This window comes from Oncorhynchus mykiss, chromosome 12 (assembly GCF_057628025.1).
Source record: "Oncorhynchus mykiss isolate SJ-2025 chromosome 12, ASM5762802v1, whole genome shotgun sequence".
NCBI lineage: Eukaryota > Metazoa > Chordata > Actinopteri > Salmoniformes > Salmonidae > Oncorhynchus > Oncorhynchus mykiss.
The window spans coordinates 26,298,331-26,313,224 of NC_143033.1; the positions used below are offsets into that span (position 1 = coordinate 26,298,331).

The 14,894-nt window shown below is 45.5% G+C and overlaps 1 protein-coding gene across 50 annotated transcripts in view; it reads left to right on the forward strand.

Annotated features, from left to right (window-relative positions):
* The window catches only part of LOC110537258 (RNA-binding protein Musashi homolog 2), a 362,383-nt gene that overhangs the window by 249,117 nt on the left and 98,372 nt on the right, over positions 1-14,894 (forward strand). For all 50 annotated transcript variants that reach the window (XR_005034923.2, XR_005034924.2, XR_005034927.2 and 47 more), the window contains exon 8: positions 13,904-13,986. Coding sequence is in view for 35 of the 50 variants with exons in the window: in XM_036937268.2 (XP_036793163.1) it covers positions 13,904-13,986 (83 nt within the window). In the remaining 15 variants the exon portion in view is untranslated. The remainder of the gene's footprint in view (positions 1-13,903; positions 13,987-14,894) is intronic.

Here is a 14,894-nt window from a genome sequence, read left to right on the forward strand (position 1 = left end):
TTTGTCTCAGTCCTGCCTTAACAGACTGTCCATGTAGCTCTGTTTGTCTTAGTCCAGCCTTAACAGACTGTCCATGTAGCTCTGTTTGTCTCAGTCCTGCCTTAACAGACTGTCCATGTAGCTCTGTTTGTCTCAGTCCTGCCTTAACAGACTGTCCATGTAGCTCTGTTTGTCTCAGTCCTGCCTTAACAGACTGTCCATGTAGCTCTGTTTGTCTCAGTCCTGCCTTAACAGACTGTCCATGTAGCTCTGTTTGTCTCAGTCCTGCCTTAACAGACTGTCCATGTAGCTCTGTTTGTCTCAGTCCTGCCTTAACAGACTGTCCATGTAGCTCTGTTTGTCTTAGTCCAGCCTTAACAGACTGTCCATGTAGCTCTGTTTGTCTTAGTCCTGCCTTAACAGACTGTCCATGTAGCTCTGTTTGTCTCAGTCCTGCCTTAACAGACTGTCCATGTATCTCTGTTTGTCTTAGTCCTGCCTTAACAGACTGTCCATGTAGCTCTGTTTGTCTCAGTCCTGCCTTAACAGACTGTCCATGTAGCTCTGTTTGTCTCAGTCCTGCCTTAACAGACTGTCCATGTAGCTCTGTTTGTCTCAGTCCTGCCTTAACAGACTGTCCATGTAGCTCTGTTTGTCTCAGTCCTGCCTTAACAGACTGTCCATGTAGCTCTGTTTGTCTTAGTCCTGCCTTAACAGACTGTCCATGTAGCTCTGTTTGTCTCAGTCCTGCCTTAACAGACTGTCCATGTAGCTCTGTTTGTCTTAGTCCAGCCTTAACAGACTGTCCATGTAGCTCTGTTTGTCTTAGTCCAGCCTTAACAGACTGTCCATGTAGCTCTGTTTGTCTCAGTCCTGCCTTAACAGACTGTCCATGTAGCTCTGTTTGTCTCAGTCCTGCCTTAACAGACTGTCCATGTAGCTCTGTTTGTCTCAGTCCTGCCTTAACAGACTGTCCATGTAGCTCTGTTTGTCTCAGTCCTGCCTTAACAGACTGTCCATGTAGCTCTGTTTGTCTCAGTCCTGCCTTAACAGACTGTCCATGTAGCCCTGTGCATTCAGCATATACAATTAGAAGTGTGCTGCTCCGCTGAGCTGGGAGAATGAAAGTGTGCATCGGCTGAGCACAGTGGGCAGCAGGAAGGGAGGGAAGAGGGGAGCAGAAAGAGGGATGGAGGGTGGCTTAAATGGAGAAAAAAAGTCCCTGTCTCTCTTTTGCACCGCACTGTATGTCTTTCTAAGTAGGACACTAAAATGGATGGCCCATCGCTGCTAGCTGACCTACATAGAGACAGACACGATAGTTCCCTCAGCATAGCTACAGTAGAGTGGAGCCAGAGCCCAGCCGCTCCTGCAGAACATAGACACACACACAAGAAACACACACACACACATCTATCCAGACACACACACTGTTTTTTATTCACATGTGAACAAGGATGTACACACAGCTAGGACTAACTAATAAATGCTGGTGTGCAAATACACTCATCACGTAACCTCAAGTCAAACTGACACTGAGATACACTCACCACGTAAACCTCAAGTCAAACTGACACTGAGATACACTCACCACGTAAACCTCAAGTCAAACTGACACTGAGATACACTCACCACGTAACCTCAAGTCAAACTGACACTGAGATACACTCACCACGTAAACCTCAAGTCAAACTGACACTGAGATACACTCACCACGTAACCTCAAGTCAAACTGACACTGAGATACACTCACCACGTAACCTCAAGTCAAACTGACACTGAGATACACTCACCACGTAACCTCAAGTCAAACTGACACTGAGATACACTCACCACGTAACCTCAAGTCAAACTGACACTGAGATACACTCACCACGTAACCTCAAGTCAAACTGACACTGAGATACACTCACCACGTAAACCTCAAGTCAAACTGACAATGAGATACACTCACCACGTAAACCTCAAGTCAAACTGACACTGAGATACACTCACCACGTAACCTCAAGTCAAACTGACACTGAGATACACTCACCACGTAACCTCAAGTCAAACTGACACTGAGATACACTCACCACGTAACCTCAAGTCAAACTGACACTGAGATACACTCACCACGTAAACCTCAAGTCAAACTGACACTGAGATACACTCACCACGTAACCTCAAGTCACACTGACTCTGAGATGCATTAACTGATCACACACGTCATCACATACATGAAACATGTGCTAAGATATAATGTGCATACACATCACACATACAGTAGAAAGATTGGTTCATTTATAGAATGTGCACAGACCCAGATATGTATAGAATATTTAGACAGAGTCTAAACTCAAGACATCCACAACTCTGAGTCACAGATATTAAGACATTAGCATGTTGAGCACACACAATACGTATGGGATCTGCCTGGCTGAAAACAGACTTGCTATTCATATTGTCTCTTTTGCTGTAGGATTGATGTTTGTTTATATCTGTATGTGTGTCGCTGCATATCACTTACAGTTCTGTGCGTGTCTGTGCATGTTTCTTAGGTGGTGTGTGGGTGAATAAATCTGTGTGTGGACAAACAGGAGCACCAATTGAGACATGCACAGTCACACACATGCACAGAACATACTATACATACAGTACATAGATGCACTGAATGCAAACACACACACATACACTCATGAACATACCCACGTAGAAATGTGTTTGCAACAGCAGCTGGTGTATTTGTGGCTGGTCCCTATTTTCGGCATCTATCACTTATCCTCCTCTGTCTCCTCTAATTAAGCAATAAGGCCCAAGGGGGTGTGATATATGTGCAATATACCACGGCTAAAAGCTGTTCTTAAGCACGACGCAACGCAGAGTGCTAGGACACAGCCCTTAGCCGTGGTATATAGGCCATATACCACAAACCCCTGAGGTGCCTTGTTGCTATTATAAACAGGTTACCAACGTAATTAGAGCAGTAAAAATAAATGTTTTGTCATACCCATGGTACAGTATACGGTCTGATATACCACGGCTTTCAGCCAATCAGCATTCAGGGCTCAAACCACCCAGTTTATAATCTAACCTATGCAACCCTCCATCTCACGTCTCTATAGCCCTGCCTGCCTCTTCACTCTCCTTCTGTATCATTAGTGGGATTGCACAGACACAGTGGACCACACACTCACGCAGGCATATATATTTTAAGCTCAAGCTCAAGCACAAGGACATTGAAAAGATTGTAATCAGATAAATAAATAAGACATTTATCCTGTTAAAGCTTCCTTCTGGATTGACATTTTATCAGTGAATGTGTTATTTAATTAAAAAATGAATATGCCACCAAGCATAGCCTACATTCAAAGCCACAAGGAGAGCAGGACAGCTAATGTGGTGTATTCTGTTGCATCTCCCCGCATGCTTTACGATTGAACTCAATTAAAAATATATATTTTTATGGGATAGTGAGGTATTCTTAGAGCTCACAAAGCCCAGCAATAAGACCATCATAGGTAAGCCTTTATTACATATAGCTCTGGGGTGTTGTTAGAGAGAGGGTGGGGTGGGGCGGGGGTAGATGACTAAACCTGTTCTCAATGCATTTATCACTACACTGATTAGCCAGGGGAAATGATTTACAGCTCTTCCCTCTAATGGGAATGATTCAGAGGAATGTCGCAGGAGCAAAATATATCGTTGAGAGCTTTTTCACCCTCTCCTCTTTTCTTTGACTTTAATTGCCTAGGCAAAAGGCAAGAGAGCATTATCTTTGTATGCAAAGTCAATAGGGCTGACTACAAGTAATGTTAATGGACTCTGCTGGTCCACAACCTCCCAGGCCAGTCCCTAAAGTGAGACCTCTCCACCAGCCTCTTTAGGAGGAAAACGGGGGCTTATTCTGGGCTAATCATTGTTTGAGCTCTTGTTTTTATTAATGAAACCCTCCTCGCGATGGGGCTGAGTAAGAGTGGTGATGCCACGGCCACTCGATGCCATTTCCCCCGGTAGCAGCTTGTGGCTCTGTCACCATGCTTATTCATATAGATAACGTACTGTAGCTCCGGGTTATGTAGTTGGTCTCCCCCACACATCCTCCTTCTCATGCTGTAGGACCCCTGTGTGTGAGCTGGTTTATGGCAGCCTTTTAGGGAAGACTGAGTAAACATTCCCATCATTTGTTCTCTTTCTGTCGCTTTAGTTCGTGACTGGAACGAACAAGATACACTGCTTCCTCATGTTCTCCCTTCCTTTCCTGTAGACTCTGTTTTGGAGTGTTCCGGTGTTGGAGCATGTGCTCGTCCCTGCTCTGACTCTGTTAATGGTAATGAGTGTATAAATCAGACGATTACCTGAGTGCTGGTTCCAGGAGCCTCAGCTACAGCATTACGATGTGCTGATCAAAGACCTGTAACAGTGGAGCTGTGGACTCTGGGAAGCCCCTTGCTTTATTACAGGGCCACGGCACACCGGCTGCCACCGGAGGTGTGGGCCCTGCTCCCAGGTCTGATTGAACAGGTGAAGGGCTGGTCATGCATAATGAGGTCAGAGCAGCCAATCATGAAAGGGGAGAGATGTAAGGGGCAGGGGGAACCTGTCGCTGTAGCAGCCATACGGGGTGTGTGTGCGTGTGTGGGACTCAGACTCCGTGTGTATCGCCAGGGGATCCTAGGTCAACCTCCTCTTGGTTGTTCCACTTCCTCTCCTCCCTGGTCTTTGACACGGTGTGTTTTAAGAGTTGTGAGGCCTGCAGCCTAGCTACCCTACACCCATTACACATTCTATTTTGGCGAGTACATGGGGAAAGTGGAGCGCAGATCTTTAGCGATTTGGAGGGAGTGATTTGTTTTGCTGCACAAGTTGTTTAGTGTTGTGTTTGTAGTGCTGAGGATTTCCTTACTCCTCTTATTTTTACCGTCTAATGTTGCCATAAATCATATGTGGCACTTACCCCTGCGTGTGCTGTGGAGTGAGCCATTCCTCTTTATAGAGAGAGACAGGGTCTGTGCTTATGGGTGTGTGGTGATTCCGTGCCAGCGTATGTGTAAACATGGCTGCTCTGCTACTCAGTGTGGCCCAGTGTGTGTGATGGGAGCGAGAGATGGACATAACCTCTGACTGCAACTCAGATCCTCCTGCTGCTTCCAGATCTCTCCACACACTCACACCACCCACACACACTCACTCAGTCACTCAGTCAGTCACTCAGTCAGTCACTCACTCAGTCACTCACTCAGTCAGTCAGTCACTCACTCACTCAGTCACTCACTCAGTCAGTCACTCACTCAGTCACTCACTCAGTCACTCACTCAGTCAGTCACTCACTCACTCAGTCACTCACTCACTCAGTCAGTCACTCATTCACTCACTCACTCACTCAGTGACTCACTCAGTCACTCACTCACTCACTTACTCTTTCACTCACTCACTCACTCACTCACTCACTCACTCACTCACTCACTCACTCACACCATCTCTGTGTGTATTTGTTGTCAGTGTCTTTTTCATTCCTCTCTTTCTTCCTCCCTCTCATTTAAACTCACATAGAGACTGAACCTCAGCCACAATATATCAGTTTCTCCCGTGGTCCCTCTCCCTCCTCTCCATGCTGTATATTGACCCACAAAGTCATGCCGATAATTGTACAGTATGATCACAGGTTTAGTATTGTCAAGACGATACGTGTACAGTAACATTCTTCTCCATGTTTCCAGTTCATTTCACCTGGTGAAACATATTTGGCCCTAGTCATTAGGGAGTTGTGGGAGGTCTGCTCCCCAGTATTGATTCTACTGTCCAATCTCTTTTATTTTACACGGTTCTCCCACTCCCAAGAGCTCACCAGGTATCTATTCTGCTGAGTTGTGATGGAGGACTTGGGTAAATAAAGCAGAACATTTTCATTGATTCCCTGAAGATCCATGTATTGATCCTGAAAGATCGGCTCATGTATTCCCAGTCCACTCCTTCATCCCAGACACACACACACACACACACACACACACACACACACACACACACACACACACAGACACACACACGGACACACACACCATGGTAACCCAGTGTTTTCAGTCACAAATGCCGATGAGCTCATCATGGACTGCACATTAGGACGTGTCTCTGAGATGATGTCACCCTAGAAATTCTCTAACTCTCTGTTCTAGGCACAGGTTAAATATGTTCTCAATCCACCAGAAAGTTCCTTATACAGATCCTACTGTAGGGACTGACAGGCTGACACTGACTCCCTATACCATTGTTGGTCCTGGATGAGAATGATATCTCACTGTCTGCTGAGTTTCTAATGCTGTAATGGATGGATGAACATATCTGTGCTCTCACTGCTCTCAGAGCTTTCATTTTCATGTCAGGATGACTGACACAGGCACGTCACTAGAATCTGTCTGCTCTGCTGTGCCCAGGGGGTTGTGGGTATGCATGCTGTATGTGATTTTTCCTCAGAATACAACCTTAAGAAAATATTAAAACAAGTCCTACACCTTAACCAAGGATAGCACTTCCATGTGCTGAAGTCCACATTCTTCCACAGCCGTACCCAAATAAGCTATTTATGTATGTAAATGGTGTCACACACTCAGTGGAAACAGAGAGAGAAACGATTTAGCCTGATTTGTAATTCCCAGGTGCTAAAAAGGGTGAGTTGAGTAAAAATGTAAAGACTGCTGTTGGATTTTAAACAGGGGTGACAGTTAAGTCAACTGAAAGTAAAGTTTTCAGCATTTATTTGCAAGTCCCTTTAGTGTCTGCCAGAAAATTAAGAGAGAAAACTCTCCAGAATGCTATCTGATTTGATCTTGTTCTACTTTAAATACATTAATGTGGCTCCGGCAGAATCAACTTTTTAAGGAAAGGTCACTTGACGTTTCATCGATTTAGCATTTTAATGTTATTTGCGTAGCCTCTCTCTCTCTCTCTGCGGGGAGATGGCATTATGCAGGCAGGGAGAGTGTGTGTGCAGGGTTATGTGTGCTGCTGGTAAGAGGCTGTGAATGTGGGCTCGGCGTAGCTCAGTGGAGACGGGGGACGGGGCCAGGCCTGCCCCTCTCTAATAAGTGTGAGATGCAGCCTATTCAGCCAAGACGCCTCGCCTCTGCAGCAGCCAGCCAGTAACACCTATTACCAGCACTCACATTGAAAATCCATGTGTTGTCATAAGTGGCCATTGTTGAAGCTTAAGGAAAGTTTTGTCCCAGCGAAGGTGTTGACACCTCTCCCTGTCCCTATTGATTCCTGGTCCTCTTTATTCATCTCATGGAGCTGTTGTCCTGGTCTCCTGCCATGTTTGGGAGCAGAACACCCACCAGGGGTCACCAGACAGGAATCACACACCTCTACCTGACACCCTGGGGAAGGAGGGATGAGAGGGAGGACGAGTGGAGGGGGGATGGGGGTTGTGCTGTACCTGTTGGGTCTGTAATGAACAGGGTAGAAGAGTGTGAGGCGGAAGACCAGTACAGGTAGAGGGTCAGACAGTCCCTGTGGGAGGGTCCGGGCTAGAGAGAGGTGTGACATTGTTCTGTGTTTCTGTCATCCTGGAAGACAATACAACCCATCCAGCAGGAGACACTCATTAGGCAGGATTAGGCGGCCGCCTGTGGCGGCATTTTCTGAGCTAAACTGACCAATACGCACCTCCAACAACACATAAAACCTCAAAACCAATGACAATTTCTCTCAACCAGTGGCTAATGGACTTGTGATAAACAGTGCCATGTGATAAACAGTGCCCACTTTGTCAAAGGCAGGGGCACAAAATATGATGCTAGTCCATTCCCAGCGCACCTCTCCGGGGTGCTGTTTGAGAGATGCATCTCTGCAGCGCTTCACCAACATTCCATCAAAAAAAGAGTCTAACATAAATCATCTAGCAGATATAGGATATGGTAGAAAGAGTGTGTGGCCTTTTCTGTAGCCTACAGGCTAGAGATAAAATGTATGACAATGTAACGGACACTTTTGACATCATGCAGGTTTCTCCGATCAGATAACCTAACCTAAATTGTACCCAATCAAATAAAAAATGATCTGTCATGTTGACAAACCACATATCTTAACAGCAGGACAGGTCAAAGTAAAATGGACAATATGGAATGGACAATCACAACTGTTGCATGATGACTCCTTGCTGTCCCCAGTCCACCTGGCCGTGCTGCTGCAGTTTTTCCTAGCCAACGTGCTTCAACACTTGCATTGCTTGCTGTTTGGGGTTTTAGGCTGGGTTTCTGTACAGCACTCTGATATATCAGCTGGTGTACGAAGGGCTATATAAATACATTTGATTTGATTTTGATTTGTTGTCCAGGAGTTTCACCCCAATGTCATGATCAATGGTTTCAAGTTTCTATCTGTACATTTTTGACAAGCTGATCATAGCAAAAAATAAAATACTTCTGCGTTTCCAGATGTGTAAACACATTGCAAATAGGCTCACAATAACTCCTGATAAAGTAGCTGATATTCAGACCCAAATTGATTAGTCACAGGAATCAGGACTAATAAAGCCAATGCAACAGCCTGTTTTACAAATGGTGGGCCTACCACATGGATGGGCATTTATAGAATTCCTTTGCAGTCAACATGGTAGGCTACACCCTAGTAAGCACGAGACATCTTCTGGACATCTTTTTTTGTTCCTGTCCAAACCAGATGTCTTTTTTTGGTGTTTTACAAAACGGTAGGCTTACCACATAGATGAGCATTCATACAATTACATTTCAGGCAACACTGTAGGTAACACCTCAGTAAGCACGGACCGGCCTTGAATCCTGACCTGCCTTGATTTCCACATACACTGACATTGTTTTTTGGTCTGGTCCATTTATAAACGTCTATGTTTGGTCCAGATTTTGTCCAGTCTGGACCAGCCTTGATTTTGCCCAAACATAGGTGTCTATAACTTATATATTTTTAACTTTTATTCAGAATCAAAAATTAGCCTGATTTATACATTGGGAAAATATGTATTTTCAACATCTGCAAAATGAAGTATTTTCTAATTTCTTTAATAACTGAAAATTGACCTGATTTCAACGTCCTGGATAATATGTCTTTTTCAACGTCCTGGATAATATGTATTTTTCAACGTCCTGGATAATATGTATTTTTCAACGTCCTGGATAATATGTATTTTAGATGTACGAAAAATACACATTTTCACCTTTTATTCAGAACCTAAATTGAACATAACTTCAACTTCTGGAAAATATGTATTCTACATGTCTTTTTAATGTAATTTTGCTTACTGGGACTATTCTAGTTTTGTTGGGGTGGCATTTTTTTGACTTGCCTAGGGCGGCACAACGACAAGGACTGGCCCTGAGGATATTCATCAAACAGACAGGACAGGAGACCGTGTTCACTGGTATCAGAGGTAGTGTTATGGCTCTTTGTGATGGCTGTAGTGTTTGGATTAGTTGGTTGTTTCTCTAAAAGAGCAGTTTGGGCTCAGGTTATCAATAACTCCTAGAAAGACTGAGCCAGACTCTCTGGTTACAGGGTGTTCTCTCTACATCTGCCATAATGAGGCCCCTATCAACAGGAGCTGGCTCTCTGGACTCAATACACTGATTGGAAAAACATTCTGTGTTAGGTCAGAAGCCTATGATTTAGTGTTGGGTGTAGAAGCCCATCCAGCATGCAGCTCCCAGCAGCTTCCCTTGTGGGCCGGTGTTGGTAGTGCTTGGTGGGTGATGGTGACAGAGGCTAGGCCCTGACCCCACAGTGTGTAATGGTGTAGTGGAAAATATGCCGTCAGTTAAAGGAGGAGCTGCCTGTCTCAGTGTGTGGCAGAGGGAGAGAGTGCGGTGACAGGAGCACTCTCCTGCAGAGAGGGCAGGTGTGTTAACCCCTCTCCCCGTCTCTCTCTTTCTGTCTCTCTACTCACTTCGCTCAGTCATCCGCCACTCTCTCCTCCCGCACTCCGCCTTGACAAATGGCTCCTGACGGCTGATTTGTTGGTTGTCAAAAGTGGTCCTTGTGCCGCCGACGAGGGGGAGGTGGAGCGAGCTGGAAAACAAGCTGCATCTTCCAATTTTCCAGCTCCCAACACCGCTACTCAGCCTCGCCTCGCCCACAGAAACACACAGGCAGGCAGCCCACGGCAAGCCAATCTCAGGACGTCTCTTCTTAAATTGATATTCCGTTGGTCTGATATAGAATGCATCAAATTAATAGCTGTTGATGATTTATCTGCGTATTTTAATTCAACCTCATTGATGTAGCTTTTCCTGTGTTTTCCAAGTTCCTGTTGACCTAGAGATGTTTCAGTAACATCCTCTGCCAGTTTCAGGAAGATAGTGAATAGTTTATCTCAGATTACTGTTATTATGAGTAATGACAAGGGAAGCAGGCAGAAAAAGGGAAACGAGGGAGAGAGAAAGACGGTAAGATAGAAACCCCAGACATAAGTAGTGAGGGATGGGAAGAGGGCGGGCTGACCAACTTTCCTTCCCACCAGCTGCACCAGGATGTCCTGATGAGTTTATAGAGGAAGTCATCAGAGGAGGTCAGGGCATTTAGGAACAACTTGTCATAAGTTCCCTCTCATGACAGTAGTTAGAACACTGCAGTGCCTGCCCTGCATTATTAGCCCATTCGGAGCAGCCAGTAAGCGCTAACATCCGGTTTTCAGGGATACAGTATTTTCAACCTAACTTATGGAAGTGGGAACTCCTCTCGGGCTTCTTTCTATGCCTGCTACATTAGGTTAGCCCTGCATGCACAGTTAATCTCACCAACACTCATCAAGGATTTTAGAAATCCTGTTTAACTTGTCCCTATTGCACAGAAAATGATTCCAGGGGCAGTTTAGTGCTAGTGCTCAATGTGCATTGTATTGCATGTGTTATCATGTTGCAGTAACATGACACACTAAACCTGCCCCTGGGCTATGTGGTGACAGTCAACAGCAGCAGTCATCGTAAAGAGAGCTTTAGGAACGCTTCTAAGCACAGGTGAAAGTGACTAATGTGTACTACACACTCTCCCCTTTGTCTTGCTGTCAGAGTTAAGTGTTAATGACTCAAAGGTCACGGTGGAATAGAGGGGTTTGGCGCTGGTTTATTTACCCATGATCTTATCAGCCCTGCCGTCTCCTTATCTTCTCTCGTCTCACCTCTGACCTCTAACCCCTGGCCCTGAACCTGTTTTTCCTCCTTTTAATGCGAAAGCCCTGTCTGTCTAAACCCAGGAGGATGCTGACTGTCAGTATTATGGACTGGGTGTTTGTGTTTAGAATAGGCTGATTACACATATGGTATTGACTATTATGGGTATGGTATAGGTTCAGTTTAACACAATGTACTCAGGATACATGCCCTTTGACCTCTTGTATTCTAACGTCAATTGACAAATCAAAACCCATGTCACATTCAACATGTCACAATGTCTCTTCAGCCCACCATCATCTGTTGAACTCCATGATAATGACTTATTGATAATGACTTATCATGGTGATTGTTTATGGCTATGTGTGTTTAAACCCAGGATGAGGTGATCTTGTCTGTCTGTCTGTCTGTCTGTCTGTCTGTCTGTCTGTCTGTCTGTCTGTCTGTCTGTCTGTCTGTCTAACTGTCTGTCTGTCTGTCTGTCTGTCTGTCTGTCTGTCTGTCTGTCTGTCTAACTGTCTGTCTGTCTGTCTGTCTGTCTGTCTGTCTGTCTGTCTGTCTGTCTGTCTGTCTGTCTGTCTGTCAGTCTAACTGTCTGTCTGTCTGTCTGTCTAACTGTCTGTCTGTCTGTCTGTCTGTCTGTCTGTCTGTCTGTCTAACTGTCTGTCTGTCTGTCTGTCTGTCTGTCTGTCTGTCTGTCTAACTGTCTGTCTGTCTGTCTGTCTGTCTGTCTGTCTGTTTGTCTGTCTAACTGCCTGTCTGACTGTCAGTCTGTCTGTCTGTCTGACTGTCTGTCTGTCTGTCTGTCTGTCTGTCTGTCTGTCTGTTTGTCTGTCTAACTGCCTGTCTGACTGTCAGTCTGCTGTATACAGTAGGACAGGCTGAATAGGAGCTGGTTCCCATTAACTCGCACTTGTTCTTTTCTTCTTCTTTGTTTTTTCATGCTAGCTCTTCCTTTCTAACACGTTGCAATATAAAATCATATTCGCTTTGAACCCTACGCCATAAAGAAGGCACATTGTTTTGAACCCTGCGCCATGAAGAAGGCACATTGTTTTGAACCCCGCGCCATGAAGAAGGCACATTGTTTTGAACCCTGCGCCATAAAGAAGGCACATTGTTTTGAACCCTGCGCCATAAAGAAGGCACATTGCTTTGAACCCCGTGCCATAAAGAAGGCACATTGTTTTGAACCCCGCGCCATAAAGAAGGCACATTGTTTTGAACCCTGCGCCATAAAGAAGGCACATTGTTTTGAACCCTGCGCCATAAAGAAGGCACATTGTTTTGAACCCCGCGCCATAAAGAAGGCACATTGTTTTGAACCCTGCGCCATAAAGAAGGCACATTGTTTTGAACCCCGCGCCATAAAGAAGGCACATTGTTTTGAACCCTACGCCATAAAGAAGGCACATTGTTTTGAACCCCGCGCCATAAAGAAGGCACATTGTTTTGAACCCTGCGCCATAAAGAAGGCACATTGTTTTGAACCCCGCGCCATAAAGAAGGCACATTGTTTTGAACCCTGCGCCATAAAGAAGGCACATTGCTTTGAACCCCGCGCCATAAAGAAGGCACATTGTTTTGAACCCCGCGCCATAAAGAAGGCACATTGCTTTGAACCCCGCGCCATAAAGAAGGCACATTGTTTTGAACCCTGCGCCATAAAGAAGGCACATTGTTTTGAACCCTGCGCCATAAAGAAGGCACATTGTTTTGAACCCCGCGCCATAAAGAAGGCACATTGCTTTGAACCCCGCGCCATAAAGAAGGCACATTGTTTTGAACCCCGCGCCATAAAGAAGGCACATTGTTTTGAACCCTACGCCATAAAGAAGGCACATTGTTTTGAACCCCGCGCCATAAAGAAGGCACATTGTTTTGAACCCTGCGCCATAAAGAAGGCACATTGTTTTGAACCCCGCGCCATAAAGAAGGCACATTGTTTTGAACCCTGCGCCATAAAGAAGGCACATTGCTTTGAACCCCGCGCCATAAAGAAGGCACATTGTTTTGAACCCCGCGCCATAAAGAAGGCACATTGCTTTGAACCCCGCGCCATAAAGAAGGCACATTGTTTTGAACCCTGCGCCATAAAGAAGTCACATTGTTTTGAACCCCGCGCCATAAAGAAGGCACATTGTTTTGAACCCTGCGCCATAAAGAAGGCACATTGCTTTGAACCCCGCGCCATAAAGAAGGCACATTGCTTTGTGCGTCAGCCATCAAAACAGCAGAGAAAAGAGCACTGCTGTTCTCTGGTGTGCCAAGGCTGCAGTTGTCTTGTCTCGCAGCCTTGCCTCCTTGGTAGAGGAAGGGGTTAAGCTTTTATCTTATAAATACCCCCAAAATCCCACGGTCAATGACACATTCAGATATGCCGAGTCTGGCATTAACATAAAAACGAGGGCTTCTTATACAGTGAAATTTCAATGAAGGGGAACACAAAATGCATTTAATGAAATTCAGATGCTAAGGCTCCAGCTCCCATGAATCTCATTAAATGGGCTTTGTGCTGTTTTTCCATCTTCTCTTTGTGGAGAAGGTCCTCCAGTGCCTCTAATAATGTCTGAGATTTCATCATATAGCTGATTTAAAGAAGACAATGTCTGCCTTGTTCAGTCATTCCTCTCAGCGCTGACGCCATTCTGCCTCTCCAAAAGACGGCCGGGCAGAGTTTCTCCATGCAGCTCATGATAATAATCAGGCCTGTGGTGACTTTCCTTTTAGTTACTGAAGTTTGCAAAGTCCCCCTAACTCACTGTATCTCTCTCTTCTCTCCCTTTCTCTCACTCTCTCCCTCTGCACAGGATTTGGCTTCATAACTTTCGAGGGCGAAGACGTCGTAGAGAAAGTCTGTGAAATTCATTTTCATGAAATCAATAATAAAATGGTGAGTCCACTCTTCTTTTCAATTCCAGGTTGGTGTTGAAGGATTAATGTTTGATTTCCTCTTTAATGGACTGTTAATAGCAAAGAGTCAACGGTGTGTGTGGGGTGTAGGTGTATGTGTATGTGCACGCCTGTGTATATGTGAGTGTTTGTGGGCAGGTGTGCACACGCCTGTTTGCGTGTGTGTGCGCGCGCGCGCATGTGTGTGTGTGTTTACATGCGTGTGCATGGATGTGTGGTGTGATGTGTGTGTGTGTGTGTGTGTGTGTGTGTGTGTGTGCATACACGTGCCTGTGTCTGTGTGTGCACTCGATGGGTCTCTAGGATGGGGAGCTTAGTGGTGTGTACTGCCTAGAAACCGTGAAATTGTGTGTGTGAATTCCGCCTGTCAGGTTGAGGGACTGGTGAGAGGAACCTGTCCTTCTCTTCCAACCCCACCCATACCCACACCAGACACACACAGGCCTTGACTGCAGCCAGCTAGGGCAGGCAGAGAGTGTTGCTGGGAAGTCATTGGCAGAGGAAGAGTTCATTAACCAGGGATTAGAGCCTTCCAGGAAGCCCAGTAATGATCTGACTCATCACTCCTCACTGCTGTTGTCCTCTGTTTCAAAGCACACAGTCGAAAGTGTATAGTCATTCCGTCAGTTCAGCCGATCAGATGACTCATGCTCAATATCACAGGACATATTGTAGCCATCTGTTTCATGTCACATGTTGATGTACAGCAGACAGTTGTGAGTCTCTGTAGTGTGTGCCCCTCCAGTCCCCCTGGGTGTACACTGTGTATAGCCTACTGACTGGGTTGGCCCTGTGGCCTGTGATAGGCTAGAGGGAATGCTCTCTTCCTGTCACTCAATGGGTTTGGACTCCTTCCTTTACTATGTGGTCTCCTTCAGGACCATAGGA